The sequence below is a fragment of the Heloderma suspectum genome, chromosome 6 (assembly GCF_057233095.1).
Source record: "Heloderma suspectum isolate Gila_16-S chromosome 6, 16-S_ref, whole genome shotgun sequence".
In the NCBI taxonomy this organism is placed as follows: domain Eukaryota; kingdom Metazoa; phylum Chordata; class Lepidosauria; order Squamata; family Helodermatidae; genus Heloderma; species Heloderma suspectum.
In genome coordinates this window covers 25,833,076-25,849,546 of record NC_139463.1, presented here as the reverse complement: position 1 = coordinate 25,849,546, position 16,471 = coordinate 25,833,076, and the positions used below count along the sequence as shown (strand labels likewise).

Below are 16,471 nucleotides of genomic sequence, written 5' to 3'. Positions count from 1 at the left end.
TTGGAACGGGCATTACACATGCCTTCCAGATGTACCTATTTAATAATAGCTACCATTCCTCTGCATCCCTTCTTAGATCTCAAAAACATCCGCAATAGGCTTATATGGAGATCTCCCAACCATATAGAAAATACATATTTTAAAGTACGGATGCCATAACTCTTACATAATTTCCAGTGTATCACACAATTCCAACTCTTAAATACTATAATTTTCAAGACATGAGTCCTTGGGAAAGGGCAATCAGGAGCAAGAATGCACCTAGTCTTCTGCTCCTGATCTCCATGCATTTAGCTTAACCTCTGCTTAACACAGGGGTGGGCATATTGTAGGTCAAAACATCTGGAGGGCCACAACTCCCATAATCTCTATTGGCTACGCTGACTAGGGATGATGAGAGTTGTAGGCCACATCATCAGGAGGGCCACAAGTTGCCCACCCCTGGCTTAGAACCTACACAACTACAACTGTAGGCGCCTAGGGAGTCTTTCCACATAATGGGGAACCCACACAGTTTTATACTCATGGCTCTATGCAGACACTAAGCTGAATACATAAGGTAAAGAGCGAGACGACAGTCATGATCCCCACTCCCTGCTGCATTGAATATAATGTGTGTATAGGGTTATGATAGCAAACCAAGAAAATTGGTCATTTACCAGACCAGTTTCATCTTAGGCCTTCCCCAGCCAGGTGCCTTCCAGGTGTTCTGGACATCAACTACCATCAGCCCCAGCCAGCATGCCCAATGGTCAGGAATTCTGGGAGTTGTAGTCCAAAACATCTGGAGGGCACCAGGTTGGAGAAGGCTGGTTCTCAGTAGAGCTGAAGGAGATGCTAAAGTAACTTTCTGTAGGGATTTCTTGCTCCAGCAGACTCTCTCTCAAGAGATGCCAGAGTGAGGATGAGAGAGCTGTGGGAAAAGGTAACAGGGAAAGACTGTGTGTGAGGTGTGGTGTGCATGTTGAGGGCCCTGTTATATGACTGACACTAGAGATGAACAGGAACTTACATTCCCCCCCTTCTTCGTTTACTTGGGACTGCTCATCTTCCCTCCCGTAGGGAGAGTGAAATCGGGACGAATCAGGCACCCCGTAGCCATCTTCCTCTCTGGCTCGGGGTGGGTCCAACGGTCTTTCTGGAAAGTAGTACCTCTCTTCCTCAGATGGTTGGATGGGGGGAGGTGGCCTCTCAGTTTTCTTTCCACCCGATGGTTTTTTTGTGGCTTTGGGAGGTTTCACCTTCGGCTTCTTTGTTGCCTTCGGCCGTTTCTCCTTCGGCTTTTTTGTGGGCTTGGGAGGCTTCTCCTTCTTGGGGCCCTTGGGAGGTCGCTCTTTAGGCTTCTTGGTTGGCTTGGGCAGTTTCTCCTTTTTACCTTTCTTGGGCTTCTCCCTCACTTTTTCTTGTGTGCCTGTGGGGAAAGGAATATGGTCAGTCCCAATGAAACATAAGTACACCTCGTCCTCTCCTTCTGGAAGATGGAGCAAATTGAGCACAGAGACAGAAAGGTGAGCAAATAGGCAGTGACAACAGTGGCGGCAGAACAGGACAGAAGCCTCCCCACAAAAACCTGGAACTGGCATTCTGCCCCTCTGTCTAATACTACAGTGAGTTGGTTGTGGTAGGGTGGCCATGTGTCCTCTTTTACAGAGGACAGTTCTCTATTTGAAGGGCTGGCAGAGGACCGTCCTCTGTTCGAAGGCATCCTCTATTTGAAGTCTATCCTGTCCAATTCCAGTTTTAAGATGAAGAACCCAAAGAACTGTTGCCTGTCAACAGTTTGCGTCTGAACAGCAGACTGAACAGCCAGGCATGCAAGTCACCTGGTCAGTTTCCCACAGGATGGTGACCTGTACTGTATTTCTATGTAAATTATAACAATTTCTAAATTTGTATATGTCCATATAAATTAGCATATGCACATTTTGTGCAAAGCGCCATCCTCTTTTTTGGTGATGCATTTCCTCTTTTCGGGCAACTTACAAATGGACACCCTAGCTACGTGGTGAACAGCGCTGGGGTTCCTTCTAATCCAGGATTCCACAGTTGATTTCCTGAAAGTGTTTCCTTCTGGTCTCTTTTCCCCTGGCACATGAGGTTCGGGAATACCGGTCAGACAGCCTTGCACTGTGAGTCAGAGGCCCCATCTCTGAGAGCAGGCTAGTGAGTAAGAGCTATGTCACCTCACGGCCCCACAGACAGCCACAGACTCATTCCAAAGTTCTGAGCAGCAGCATTTCCATGGTCTGTGGGGGAGTGAGTCCAGCAGAGCTCCGGTTTGTGGTGCCCGCTGCTGGGCAAAGAACTGCAAACCAGCCTAGCATTTGTGCCAGGAACAGAATTCTTTCCCAGCTCCCCCTGGGGCCGTTGCTCATCCCTAGGAGAGCAGCAAACTAGTGTGGGTCACGCAGAGCTCCCCTATAGTGCCTTTCCTCGCCCCCATGGCAGGAAAACAGGCACATATCCCTGCTGCACCGCTGTCCCTCAGCTTCCTGTAGAAGCAGTGGTGAAAGGCCATAGTGAAAAGAGAAAGCAGTGACCTACTGGATAGAGGGAGCAATGACCTCCTTCCAATTCCTCCTTTCCTAGTCACCACAAACAAGCTATGGCCACAGCAGTGAAGCAGAATGCTAGGCCCTTTCCTCCCCGTTTACCAGGGTCGGAGGCAAAGGACAAGATTGTACCCCCACTAGGGTGGCCATTTACGCATCGCCAAAAAAGATGATGAAAGAGGGCATCCATTTGTATAATATTTGCATATGCAAAATTATGAGTACAAATTTAGAAGTCATAACTATTATTTAAATAGAAATACAAGACATCTCACTATAGCGCCAGTCTTTCAAAGCAAAGGACTGTCCTTTGTAAAGTATGACACCAAGCCACCTTACACCCCCTCAGCTCTGCTGATAGAATCCGACCAAACTGGCAGCTGAATCTTAATTCCACAGTGCAACTAGACATCTTCAACCATACCCGGGCAGCAAGCTAGCCTAAGGGGTGCAGGAGGAATATTGAGGAGCTATTAGTATTCCGTCCAGCATCTGCCGCCTGAGGCAGCCACCTCACTCTGTCTAACAGTAGGGCTGGCCCTGCTCTTTCCGCTTGTTTTGAGCCTATCTCCAGCTACAACAGGTGTCAAGAAATGTGAGCACTGTGTGGCAACATGAAAGGGGGAAAGAAAACAGCATCAGCTGAGTACGCCACAACTTCTTCAAGCAGCTGATTCGGAGCTCCTGAAGATGTTACGTCTTGCTGCCCCAAAATAGTTTGGATTTGTGCTTTTTTGGCCTCTACACAGAAGCCGTGCTTCTTTCTATGAGAAGAGCTGCTGTCTGCTTCTCTGTTCCCAGCATAACTATATAATGTACCAACAGGCTGCTCCACTGACACATCTCCCTAACTTTATCCCTCTCCACTGCTAATGCAAAAAGCTTCCACTGAAAACAATCGGTAAGAAAATATAGACTTGAACAAACATGAGGTTCCTGACATTGCGTGGGTCAGAAGAGCAGCACGCACCAAACTTCTTCCAAAAATCCAATTATTTATTATGCATAAGTATTTATTATTTATTATGCCTGGGAAAACCCAGGGCAGAAAAGCTTGGACTGGAGGAAGAGAAATATGTGCAAGTAAACAGAAAATTGTCCATAGTTACTTGTCCATGAGGAGATCATACAGGCCCAGCCACCCCTACAGGGTTCTGCTGCAAAAGGGTTCCATTTCTTCCATTTCAGTCATGCAGCCTGCTCATGCTAGGCCTTCTGGGCTTGCCACTTAGGGACAAAACAGTCATTACTTCACATCTTTGCCTAGAAGTTGCAGGTTTCCCCCTGTAGAATGGACATGGGGGCAGGGGGGGCAATCAGGATTTTTAATGCCCCTTTACCCCCTCGCTAGGGTGTCATTCAGGAATGGCCTCCTGCACCTATTGCAGAGTAAAAATGCCCAGGGGAGAGATGTAGCTGCTTGACACAGATTTAAAGCAATGCCTGTTTTGGTCCTTAAAGGGGCAGTACACATTACCCGAGTCAACCTTGCCAATGTGGAGGACATACAGTCATCACCACCTCTTATGTTTTCCTTGTGTACCTTAACTACCACTGCAATGCTAAAATGTCTACTTAGAAGTAAGCCCCATTGAGTTCAGGAAAGTGGGTATAGGATTGCAGCCTATATGCTCAACTTTCCATTTAAAGAAAACTTGGGGCTTGGAGCACTAGCGGGCATCATCTACAGTTGCCAGTGGATGCACCGACACTGCCCTTTTCCGATATACACCTGCACACTGTCACAGGAACAGTCATTCATAGCCCACCCACCTGCCTCTGGAGGGATGTACCACCCCCATGGCTGTAGCAAGTCCAGGACAAGACAGCGAGACATAGTTCTTCAAAGGTTCTTGCTGCATCCAAGATGCAAAGCAAGGAAATCTGGCGGAGGGCGTGCCGGGAGCCAGACCACATTCTGAAGGATGGAGGACGGTAGAAATCTGAATGGAACAGAGCACTGGGGGCAACCACCCTGCTTTTCAAGTGGCACGTACAAATGCCTGCATCCAGAGACAGGCATGTGCTGGCATCATGCAGCGTAGAGCCAGGCTGGATGTACAAATGTTCCCCATTTCTCACCAGGCAAGGTCCTTACATGCCAAGCGACACAATTCTGGTTGTTGTTTTTCAAGGTCATTCTGCACACCGATTGCTAAGCTAGTTCACAGGGCCCCGGCAGAGCAGACAGTGCTGGAGTTGATGACATGTTCCTGGAAGAGAAGGCTACCCATGGCTCCTAGCCATGATGGCTACATGTTACCTCCAGTACTGGAGGCAGTATGCCTCTGTACACCAGTTGCTGGGGGAACCTGAGCAGAAGGGCGCGCATATCCGGCTTGTGGGTTTCCGACAGGCAGCTCGTCGGCTACTGTGTGAACAGAGTGCTGGACTAGATGGGCCTTTAGTCTGATTCAGCATGGCTCTTTTTATGTTCGTGCGACTTTAAGGCAAATGTTGGAATGGAAGATAAAACCATTAGCTAACGGTGTCTAACCAAGAGTGCATTGGCAAGAAGATGCCAGGAATGCAACAGCCCCACGAACACATCCAGAAAGCTCCGTTTTCAGGCCCTGGAAGAACTTATCTGGCTTTCTAGGGTGTTTGGAAATATTCTGGAAGCCTTTCTTGGAAACACTTCTTATGTTCCTAGCTGAGATTATCTCTGTGTACGTGCGGGAGGGAAATATGCACATTGTCATATCGGAACTGTGACGCAAGCGCTTGTTCTGTTGCCAGTGCAATTCAAGAAGCTGATGCACGCATCTTATGGGAAATTATCTCTAAGTATAGAAAGCATCATCAAGTCTGAGTGGTCCAGAGCAAAGCTGAGTGAAGAGGCCTGCATAAGCAGCCTAGCGCTCTGCTAAAATTAGTCAGTATAGTCTGGCATGGTGGTTAGAGCGGGGGTAGGCAACATGGTGCCCTCCAGATGTTTTGGACTACAAGTCCCGTAATCCTTCACCATTGGCCATACTGACTATAGCTTATGGGAGTTGTAGCTCAAAATATCTTGAGGGCACCCAGTTGGCTACTCCTGTCTTACAGTGCTGGAGTACGACTATAGAGAGGGCCTTTTCAGTGGTGGTTCCCCAACTGCAGAACATTCTCTGCAGTGAGGCCCACTTGGTGCCAACACTGTCATCTTTGCAGCGACACATCAAGACTTTCCTCTACTCCTGGGCATTTGAAGGCATATGAAAAGCTTTTTTATTCTCTACAGATGTTTTAGTTGCTTTATTATATTTTGGCATTTTAATGGAAATTGTTTTTAGCTATTTTATATGTTTTAATAATTTGTGTAAGTTACCTTGGATCTTTTTAAAGAGAAAGGTGACTAAGAAATTCAAACCACAACAACAGAGACCCAGGTTCAAATCCCCACTCAACTACAAAACTCACCAGCTGACCTTGGGCCAGTCACTATCTCTTAGCTTAGCCTACCTCGCAGGGTTGACATGAGGATACAATGGGGAAGGGCAAGTCACATATGACATCTTAAGCTTCTTGGAGGAAAGGTGGGCTATACATGTAATAAACAGGTATCGCATCCATGTATTGGGAACAGTCACACCTAAAATTCTTGCAGAGCTAGCTGCCATGCGAGACCTTCTTACGCTTCAACACATGCATGCGTTGAGCTAGGCCACCTGGATATTAAAGGTATTTGGGGATTAGTTAACTTCAGTTTAAAGTCTTTATTCAGCCTCTCTGCCAAAGGGCCCTGCATCCATTCTAACTGCATGCAACAAAGGGCATGCAACAACCTGCATCAAAGGACACAGCAAGCCAGTTCAGTGGAAGGCGCTGATGCGGATCCAAATGCACACCTAGGAAGCATCAGCTGTGGACATGGAGGCCTGCTTTCGTTGCAGATCACCCTTGCTCGCTGGGGACACAGGTCTCTTGATGTATTTATTCCAGCTAAAACATGCATGGGCTTCCCCTTATAGAGTCACAGGGCATCATCTGAAGGCATATGATGCAGCAGTCTTGCTAGAGCTAAGTTGGTTTATCTCTGGTCAGTGCCTGGATGAGACACTGCCTGGAGACCCTATGTTTGCTGCCTTGAATTCCAGCAATGAGGGAAGAATGTAAATTACTAAATATTTTATACACACACACACACACACACACACAATACATACATATATATATATACACACATACACACACACAACCCTCAGCTACCCCATTACTCACCCTTCAATAAATCCAGAATTTGACACATTTCTAAATGCAAATAATAAATCTATTATAATAAATCTATTATAAATCTGCCTCCTGTTAGGAGTCTGTATTAGTGCAGGCGAGTTATCCTGTGTGGTGAAGGGACAATAAATGCATGTATACAGCAGGGCTGGACCCAAAGGTTTTGCTGCCTTGGTCAGAAGACAAGATGGTACCCTCCACTGTTCCAGGTCTTCCACACCTGAGATCAGCAGCCTAGCTTTGGCACAGGGCAGGTCATATGGCACACACAACTCTGCCTTCCTATACCTTGTGCTGCTTCATAGCACCTGCCACCTAAGGCGGCTGCCTCACTCAGCCTAATGGTAGGGCCGGCCCTATATTCATTCCTGGTCAAAAACCATTACAAGATGAGTAGATGGTGATAACAATATGTCAAGTGAGGAAAGACCTTTCTCCTAATATACAGCTATTTTCCAAACATATATTTAAAAAATCATGTCTCAAGGTTTCATATAATATGTGTAGCTTTAACACTCTGACCTTGTTCGCATGTAACAAGAAGCCACTGTGGATGAATTTCCCCATGTGGCTTCTCATTGCAGTGGCGGCCACCAATTTGAATATTCAGGGAGTAGCAGGGACACGGCAAAGCTTGTCATTACATGCGAACCCAGCAAGGGTGGGTTGTTGGGGTGGTTAACAAGCCACCTACAACCCTAAAACAGCCCATGGGTTCTGAGTGGCTTGTCAACCACCCCAACAACCCACCCTTGCCAGGTTCACACAGTATGACAAATTACAGCATGCCCTGCTGTGCCCTGAATATTCAAAATGGCAGCTACCACTGCAATGAGAAACCCCATATAGAAATTCACCCATGGTGTCTTTTTGTTACATGCACACTGGGCCTGTGTGTTTCCTTTGTATGAGTGTATGTATATGTGCACGCGCAAACTCTGCGTTCACATTTCTGAGATTTTCAGGATTATCTTTGGGTACCACCTGTTTTAAAACAAAAGAAACATTATATTTTTGCATGAATCTCATACCTCATGGAACATCCTACCCCCCAGTTAGGATACTTACGCCTTTAATGGCTTTGTGACAAGTAAAAATTCAACAGAAATGACAACATTGATGGGAAAGGTTCACCAGCACAATTTCTGCTCATCAGATGTCTAGGAGGCTGGCTGGCTGGCTGGGGAAATTTGCCAATATTACTTGGAGCTGAAGATTTAAAGAAATACCACTACCATGATAAGACTTGCAACAGTGCTGCCAAAACTACACCCCGTGTGGAAGCCAATGGCTGAGCATGGCGGCAAAGAGCCACACCCTTGTCTCCTGCCAGGCAAAGTGACGTTTAGTCCATCGGCCTGCAAGACGCACAATTCGTCATGGAACTTGAGGAATTGTTCAGCGTGGGTTGGCTCCTCCTGTTGGCAGGCATGATATTGTGATTCTCCCTCCTCACCACTTCATGGGGGGCAGGGGAGGGAGAAAAGTGAACATTTTACTACAGCAAAGATCCAGGTGGATCAGAACTGGAGATTAGCCCCATAGCGTCAACTGCTTCTCAGGTGGTTACAGTCCTTGGATAAGACCAACAAAGAGCCTTGTGGTGCCGTAACACTTCCTTCCCTCCCTCCCTGCACCTTTAATAGCTGTATAGGACAGGGGTGGGCAGAAGGAAGATCTCCAGATGTTTTGGACCAACTCCCAGAACCCCCTGCCAACATGGCCAATGGTCAGGAATTCTTAGAGTTGAAGTCCCAAATATCTGGATATCTACCTTCTCCCACCCCTGGTATAGAAGAAGGAATTTCAACAGTTGACAGCCCTGTCCTCTTTTGCATTTGGCCACCCTACCCCCTAGGTCAGGGGTTGGCAGTGTGTGGCCCTCCAGGTGTTGTTGAGCTGCAACTTCCATCAGCCCTAGCCGGCATAGCCAATTATGAGGGATGGTTGTGCACTAGTTAAAGACCTATTTATTTGCACAGGCTTTGGGGATATAGCCAAGTGCTCTTTTTTTTTTTTAATTGGTTGTTTGATTGCGTTGACCACTTTGTTTCATTTAATTATACAATTGTATTGTCAGAATCATGATTTTAATGTTGTTTAGGTGGTGTTTTGTGTTTGTTAGCTGCCCTGGGCTCTTTGTGAGGAAAGGCAGGATATAAAGAAAAGGAAAAGAAAAGAAAAGAAGTAGCAGTCCAACAACAACTGGTGTAATGTGGTGTAGTGGTTAGAGTGTTGCAGTGGGAGATCTGGGTTCAAGTCCCCACTTGGCCATGAAGCTGACTTTGGGCCAGTCAGTGATGCTCAGCCCAACCTACCTCACAGGGTTGTTGTTGTGAGGATAAAATGGAGAGGAGGGGGACCATGTAAGCTGCCTTGAGTTCCTTGCAAGAGGAAAAAGGTGGGATATAAATGTAATAATAAATAAGTAAACAGGAGGGCCACCAGTTGCCCAGACCTGTACTAGTTTGTGGCACCTTAATCCCCATGCCCTTGTTCAGCCTTCCCCAATGGAGTGCCCTCCAGATGTTTTAGACTACAGGGATGATGGGAGTTGTAGTCCAACTCATCTGGAATGCATCAAGTTGAAGAAGACTGCCCTATTGTAACCAAGCTTGCAATCCTATACTCACTTACCTGGGAGTAAATCCCACTGAACTCAATAGGGCTTACTTTTGAGTAGATGTTATAGGATTGCACGGTTAGGCTGTAACTTGGCCTGAATATGTCTAACTGAAAGAACTGAACATAGCTTTCCTGATTTCCCCTTCCTTGCCCTTCCTCTATAGTTAAATAATAAATCCTTGCTAATAAATCCTTGCAGATTTAGTGTGGCAAAAGTTTTCATGGACTAGAGTCCACTTCAGCAGATAAATGAAGTGTCATCCTCAGTTGACTGCTATACATGGGTATAGATGGGGAAAATGTGAAGCTTAAGATAAGCAAAATGACCGCAAAATGACCACAAAAACATTAACTGGTGATATCACAATTACCAATTACTGCTGTTGTGAATGGTCACTTTACTTATCTTAAGCTTTACACAGAATTGTCACATGCAAAAAGTCGGAATTTTTTTTGCATGTCACTGACCCCATCTCTCTCTCTCTCTCTCTCTCTGTGCCCATGTAGACCTGCCAGCTGAGGATAACAGACTCTTGTTCGTGGAGGCTTATGCCACAATAAATCTATAGGCCTTTTATGAGGCTACAAGACTTTTCTGTTGCTGCTTTCTTTTCTTTTCTTGCTGTGGAAGACTGCTAACACAGCTACCCCCTGTGAAAGTTGTTTCTCTCAGGGTCAGCCATTCATATCAGTCCCAGAACACTGAGCGGGAAGACCCCCAAGGGTGCATCCCTGTAGCAACTACAGGGGGCAACCCAGACAACCGTGATGTAGCCCTCCTAAGGTAGGGGTCTCTCTTCTGAGATGGAGGTGGGAGTAACAGGCGGGCCAGGGCCAGTACATGAACTTTTTCCCTCCAAGCTTATTGCTCCTGTTTGCAGAATAGGCAAGAAAAGGCTGCTAAGGGTAGGGCCTTATCAGCATCACAGGTATGGATATATAAGTCAGTCAGTCAATAGTCCATCTAGTCCAATGTTGTCTATTCTGACCTGCAGCAGCTCGCCAGGGTCTCAGGCAAACAGTCTTTCCCATCACCTGCTACCTGATCCTTTTAACTGGAGATGGCAGGGATTGAACCTGGGGCCTTGCCATGCAGTAGTCTACCATTGAACTATGACTGGCTGGCGAACAGCCACAGCTCAGTGGCAGAGCACACATTTTGCATGCAGAAGGTCCCAGGTTCAACACTCACCAGCGTTTCCAGGTAGGGCTAGGAAAGGATCCTGCCTGAAACCCTGGAGAGCGGCTGCCAATCAAAGTCAACAATACTGGGCTAGATGGGCTTCGCAGAAGGCAGCTTCCTGTTTTCCCCCAAGGATAAGATCTCCTTGACACTAGGACTGTGACAACGCTTCCTATGCTCCCCAAGGACAGGACCCCTTTGACAACAACACAGTGACGCTGACACAGGATGGCTCTTACCTTCTTCCACCTCCACGGGGGCATTGTCCTTTTCTGCAGGGTCCAACCGGCCTTGGCTTCCAGGAAGTTCCTCGCCCAAAGCCACTTTCTGGGTGTCCTGGCCTTCTGCATCCTCTTCATCGACTTCCCCCAGGAAGCCTTTCAAGAACTCCTCAATTTCTTGGTCAGTCAGCACTGACTGAGCCTCCACCTGGAGAGGGATAAGGGGGCACAGAAGCCCCACCAGCAGGCAGAACAGCAACAGGGGGCAGCCGGTTCGCATCATTGCAGACGGGAACTTGGAGGAGAGGAAGAATAATTCCCAGAGTTCTCTTCTCACCTGCTGGAGGGCCCTACTAGCATCTGGGGGGGGGGTCTTCAGTAGCAGCTGTGCTAGGAGGTGGGCGGGATTGATTGCTCCTCTGTAGGGAGGGAACCACAGGCAAGCGCTCTTTTAAATGGAAAGGGGTGAAGTGAAGCTGGCAACTTCGCTGGTAGGAAAGGAGGGCTGCAAGAAGGGTAGTAGAAGGGGCGATGTTTAGGGGAATTGCAAAAGAAGGGAGACGAGACGTGCTGGTCTGTGGATCGGCAGCAGCCGTGGCGCTGGGAGAGGCGGAGACTGGAGGATCTGGAAGAACTGGAAGGAGCGGGGCGCAGACCCAAGGTGTCCCCGGCTGAGAAAGGGGATCGGGCCGTCAGGGGCTCCCCCGTCCTCGGGCTGGGCGGATCTGGGACTTGCAGACCGGGGGTGGGGTTGCCAGCGGAAAGCGCCGTCTGCCACCGCCGTCCGAAGGCGCAGGCGGCGAAGGAGCGTCTAACCGAGACCAGCAGCGCCTGCGGTTTCCGCGACGGCGTTTGAAGTATCCGAGGAGGGCGACGAGGGGCTGCGAACCGAAGAAGAGCCGGCCAGACGCGCGGCGGCGGCGGGTCTTTCCCCCTTCCGCTACCAACGCCCGGGCGGTCGCCCCCTTGCGCAAAAAGAAGCAAATACAAAAGGGGGGGCTGAACAACGGCTTTGATCTCCCCCAGGGGGCGGCGTGCCCCTCTCAGCGTCTGGCCAACTTCATCTCCTGCCCGCCCCTTCGGAGATCCCTGCAAAGGGAACCGCGCGGGACTCCAGCTGGTGGGAGGCTTTGTCCGGCTCTTTTCTTGAATCTCCAGCCACTCCTTTTGATCCTGGGACGGGGGGGGGGGGTCCGCTGGGGGGTGGGAGGGAGCGCAGTGACTCGATTCCCACACGCAGGAATATTTCTGAGGGGAGGGGAGGGGTGGGTGGGGGTCGTAGGGCAGTTGCTCTTCGTGCGGGGCTGCCGACGCGGCGGCTCTTTCTTTTCTGCGCAAAAGATGTGGGAGTGAAAAAACAGCCCCTGGCAGCTGCAGGGAAGCTCCTGACCTAGCGCGAGGAAAGCGGAGCCCGATCTCCTCCCTCAGAGTTCCCACCCATCGCATTTCAGAGAGGGGTGGACCTAAGGCTGCTTCGCCACGCGTAGACACAACCCAAGCTCCCTAAGCACAGGGTCTTGGCCCGCGCGAGAGGGGTGTGTGTGTGTTCACTCACGATCTGCCCCAGGAGACCGATCTGGGGGAAGTGTGATCATTAGGGGAGAGGGAGCACGATGCTCTGTTTATTTACTTCCCTGTGGGTGTTGTCTCTTTTCACTGGCTTTAAACAATTGGGGGAGCGGGGACGCCAACTGCATCCCCCTATCGGAACGAGGGGACAAGTGTTGTACCAGAACCTATATTTGGCCATCTAGTCCTGCATGGGCTGCTACTCAAAGTGGTGGCCTTTCTCTTTTAGAGCGCAACCCTGTGCATGTTTAGACAGAAAAAAGTGCTACAACTCCCAGCATTCCCCAGCCAGAAAAAAGTGCTACAACTCCCAGCATTCCCCAGCCAGAAAAAAGTGCTACAACTCCCAGCATTCCCCAGCCAGAAGAAAGTGCTACAATGCCCAGCATTCCCAACATGCTAGGAATTGTAGGACTTTTTTTCTGTCTAGGCATGCATAGGATTGCGCCCTTAACTGGAGATACCCAGAATTAAGTCTGGGCCCTTCTATATGCAAAGCATGTTCTCTAAGCTATAACACCTCTTCAGAGGTGTGACGCTTCCCCCTGCCCTTTTTTGCGACCACAGTTTTCTGTTTGATCCAAAGGCTCAGAAGGAGGCCAAATACGTGCCTGCAATTTGAACAACTCTCCACCTCACCCGCAAAGAAAACCCAACTCTCTCCAAACTGTTCATGCATACCAGCAGCTGACTGTATCCTAGATGTGTCAGCCTCATTGAGGATGGCAAATGGTGAAAGACTATGATGTAATGGGGTGGGGCTCAGACAATTACCAGTCAATCACCACCAGCTGCTTGTTTGTTTAAATTTGTATCCCACCTTTTCATCGAATGGTGTTCCAGGCAGCTAACAGTAAATAGTGTGGCTGCAGCATTCTGAACCAGAGGGATTTTCCAAACACTCTTCAAAGGCAGCCTCTTGTAGAATATGTTATGGTTGTCCAAACAAGATGTAATTAAGGCATGTGTCATCCTGTGGCCAGGAATGGAAATCCACTAGCCTTAGCTGGGAAGAACTGCTAAGTTGTGGGAAAAGTTAGAAGCACCTTCTATCCATTCTGCCTGGAGAGAAGACTGTAACCCTCCCACCGGAAAGGGCTCTAGGAGCACACAATATCAGTGCTCCAATGTCCTCTTTTGGTGTGGTTCAAGGCTATGGTTATAACCTATGAATCCCTAAAGAGCTCAGGCCCAACATAATTTAGATACCATGTCCTTCCTATGTGAAATTCACACCTCCATTGTGACCTCTGAGATCCTGCCTATGTGACAGTTTCAGATAAGGAGGATACATAGAGGAAGGCTGCTCCCAAAATTATGGAACTCTCTCCTACCTGGCATGGGGTATGCTAGAAAATGTAATTAATTAGTTAATGAAACCTATTTCGCAAAAGCATGTTTGGGTGCAAGAAGGTAGAGTTCTTACTCTTTAACATCTTTCCCATATAAAATCACGTGGGGTCTTACACTTGAAGGCAAATTCTGTCATATGGAAGATGCACTGCTCTTGCAGTGGGTTGCACGAGGGCACTGCTATTGCTTTATTGACGCCCTCAAGACTCCTTTTGTCATTTTTCACACATTGCACCAGGGGATCCAGCATCTCAATATTCCTCAACCTTGTCTCATTGTACTCTTGCATTTTGTTATTACCTCTCTCCAGGTAATCATACTGTACAAGTGAACTACCCTTGTACAGTATGTACCTTGTACTAACAATCATACTGTACAAGTGAACTACCCACACTGCTATCCTGGCCGGCACAGGTTTGGACTAGGTGGTAAGGGCAGTTGTACCACAAAGAGGACTAGTGTGGTGAAACCAGGAGTAGTTAGCTCATGGTTAGGTGATTTGCTGAATGGCAGATATCTCTCTTCAGCGACTATTTAATTCTCGGCCTTGTACAATTTTATTTTTATTCAATATAAATATAAAACACATGGAGGGTAAGGCTACCAAGGGATACTAGTTATGATGGCTTTATGCTACCTCCAGGATTGGAGGCAGCATGCTGGGAAAAAGCAGCAGGAGAGAGCAGTTGCTTTCGTGGACTTCCCATGTGCATCTGGTTGGCCACTGTGGGAAAGCAGAAGTTCATTGCTCTGATCCAGCAGGGCTCTCCTTATGTTCTTAAACTTGAATGAGTGTGCTGAGTGTGCTATTTTGTCCCCAGATGTTGCTGTTCTTATACAGTTGCTTTTTATTTGATGATTTAGCATTTTTGGTTTATGGTTTTTTATTTACATTGTAGTCCTCTACATGTCTATTCAGAAGTAAAGTCCATTGAGTTCATTGGGACTTATTTGCAAGTAAGCAGGCACAGGATTGCAGTCTTAAAGTGTTTGTTTGTTTACTAGCCCATCATCCTAGGTTATCAGGGAGGTATGCATCGGATATAAAAACCAAAATATGCCACAACAGAATGCAATAAAACAACATTGCAATAAAACAAAGCATGCATAAAAATAGCAAAAAAACGATTATAACATTTATTTTATCATTACATTTATATCCCACCTTTTTTCCTCTTACAGTAAACACAAGTCAGCGTACATGATCCTCCTTCTCCATTTTATCCTCACAACAACCCTGTGAGGTAGGTTAAGCTGAGAGTCAGTGACTGGTCCAGAGTCACCAGGCCGAGTGGGGACAAGAACCCAGATCTCCCAGTCCAACACTCTAATTGCTATACCATGCTGGGTCTTCAGATGTTATGCACCACTTTTGGGGGGCCTTGGGCTGAAAAGCAATATAGAACAAACTATAATAAAAATAAGAATGGCCTTTGGATACTGACATTAGTTCTCGAATTATGGAGTTCCTTAATGAAATCCATATCCACCCCACAGGCCACCCCTTGCCAATTTTAAAGATACCATGGCCAACCCTGTAGCATTCTAAATACAGTCGCTAAGGGGGCTGGCAGAAAGGGTAAAGGGGCCAGGCCGTCATGTAAAAGATGTAAGAAACTGCTGTATACCAAGTCAGAATATTAGTTCATCTAGCCCAATATTGTGTAGTCTGACCAGCAGCAACTCTCCAGGTTTGCAGGCAGAGGTCCCATCACCTGCTACTTAATCTTTTCAACTGGAGATACTGGGGACTGAAGCTGAGCCCTTCTGTGTGCAAGGGATGTGCTCCACCACTGAGTTGTAGGAGCACTATAATTCAAGCACCGCCTGCACTTCTCCACCAAGATCTAATTAGATATGGGTTGTTCAACCTTTTTCAGCCCAAGGGCTGAATTTGATTTTTGAGAAGCTCTCAGAGATCTCTCTGCTTAGTACACAGTTGTAGTACACCCATGATGTTCTACTGCGCTTTCCTAGGAGTCTTTCTATACTTGGAGAGGGGTGCCTGCCTGATATCCATGGCCCTGTGGGGAAGAAGAATGAGCGAGGGAGCAGGCAAAGGGAGCATCAGGGCCTGCCCCAGTTGGACTGCCCCTCCTTTGGGAGATGAGAGGGGGGAATAGGGCCATCCCACCAGCCCTGCTTACAGTCTACCTAATTCTTTTTTCTCCCCTCCCCATTGCCTTTTCCTTGTGTGTCATCTATTTTTTAGATTGTAAGCCTGCGGGCAGGGACTGTATTCTTTGTTCATCGATTGTAAGCCGCTCCGGGAGCCTTTTTTGGCTGAGGAGCGAGATAAAAATACAACAAATAAATAAATAAGTAACGAACCATTGTGCAACACAGACTGTCTCCTTCCAAGATGGAACCGGCCACATTGCTATAATTTTAAAACCCACATCCATTTGCAAAGACTTTGCTTTGCAGTGCATTTTGGCCACATTAAGACCACAGGCTACCATTTTCTTACACACGATATCATTAATTGCGTGGCTGGACAAAAAAGAAAGAAAGATACCCTAAGAGATGTGGCACATAGAACTCAAAGCTACCCTCATTGCCAGTACAGGCATTTATGATAAGGTTTGTGGCTCCTGCTGGGAGAACATTGGCTGCTGGGGGAATTAATTGCATTCCTGAACATTAAATAAGAAGCTCCAGTAAGGCCGATGATGGTCAGTTGGACAGAATCCAGGACAAAGGCTAAAACGACATCCAACTTGTCTTTTTAAGCCCAGGCAAGAACTTTTTCCCTT

General features: G+C 47.6%; 1 protein-coding gene across 1 annotated transcript in view; it reads right to left on the bottom strand.

The window, feature by feature from the left end:
• AEBP1 (AE binding protein 1) overlaps nucleotides 1–12,298 on the bottom strand; it is a 55,087-nt gene extending 42,789 nt beyond the window's left edge. Inside the window, exons 1-2 of the mRNA XM_084803844.1 lie at nucleotides 10,812–12,298; nucleotides 1,013–1,411 (exon numbers count right to left, since the gene is read on the bottom strand). Coding sequence (XP_084659970.1) covers nucleotides 1,013–1,411; nucleotides 10,812–11,076 — 664 coding nt within the window. The 5' untranslated portion in view covers nucleotides 11,077–12,298. The remainder of the gene's footprint in view (nucleotides 1–1,012; nucleotides 1,412–10,811) is intronic.
• Between the last annotated feature and the right edge of the window lie 4,173 nt (nucleotides 12,299–16,471).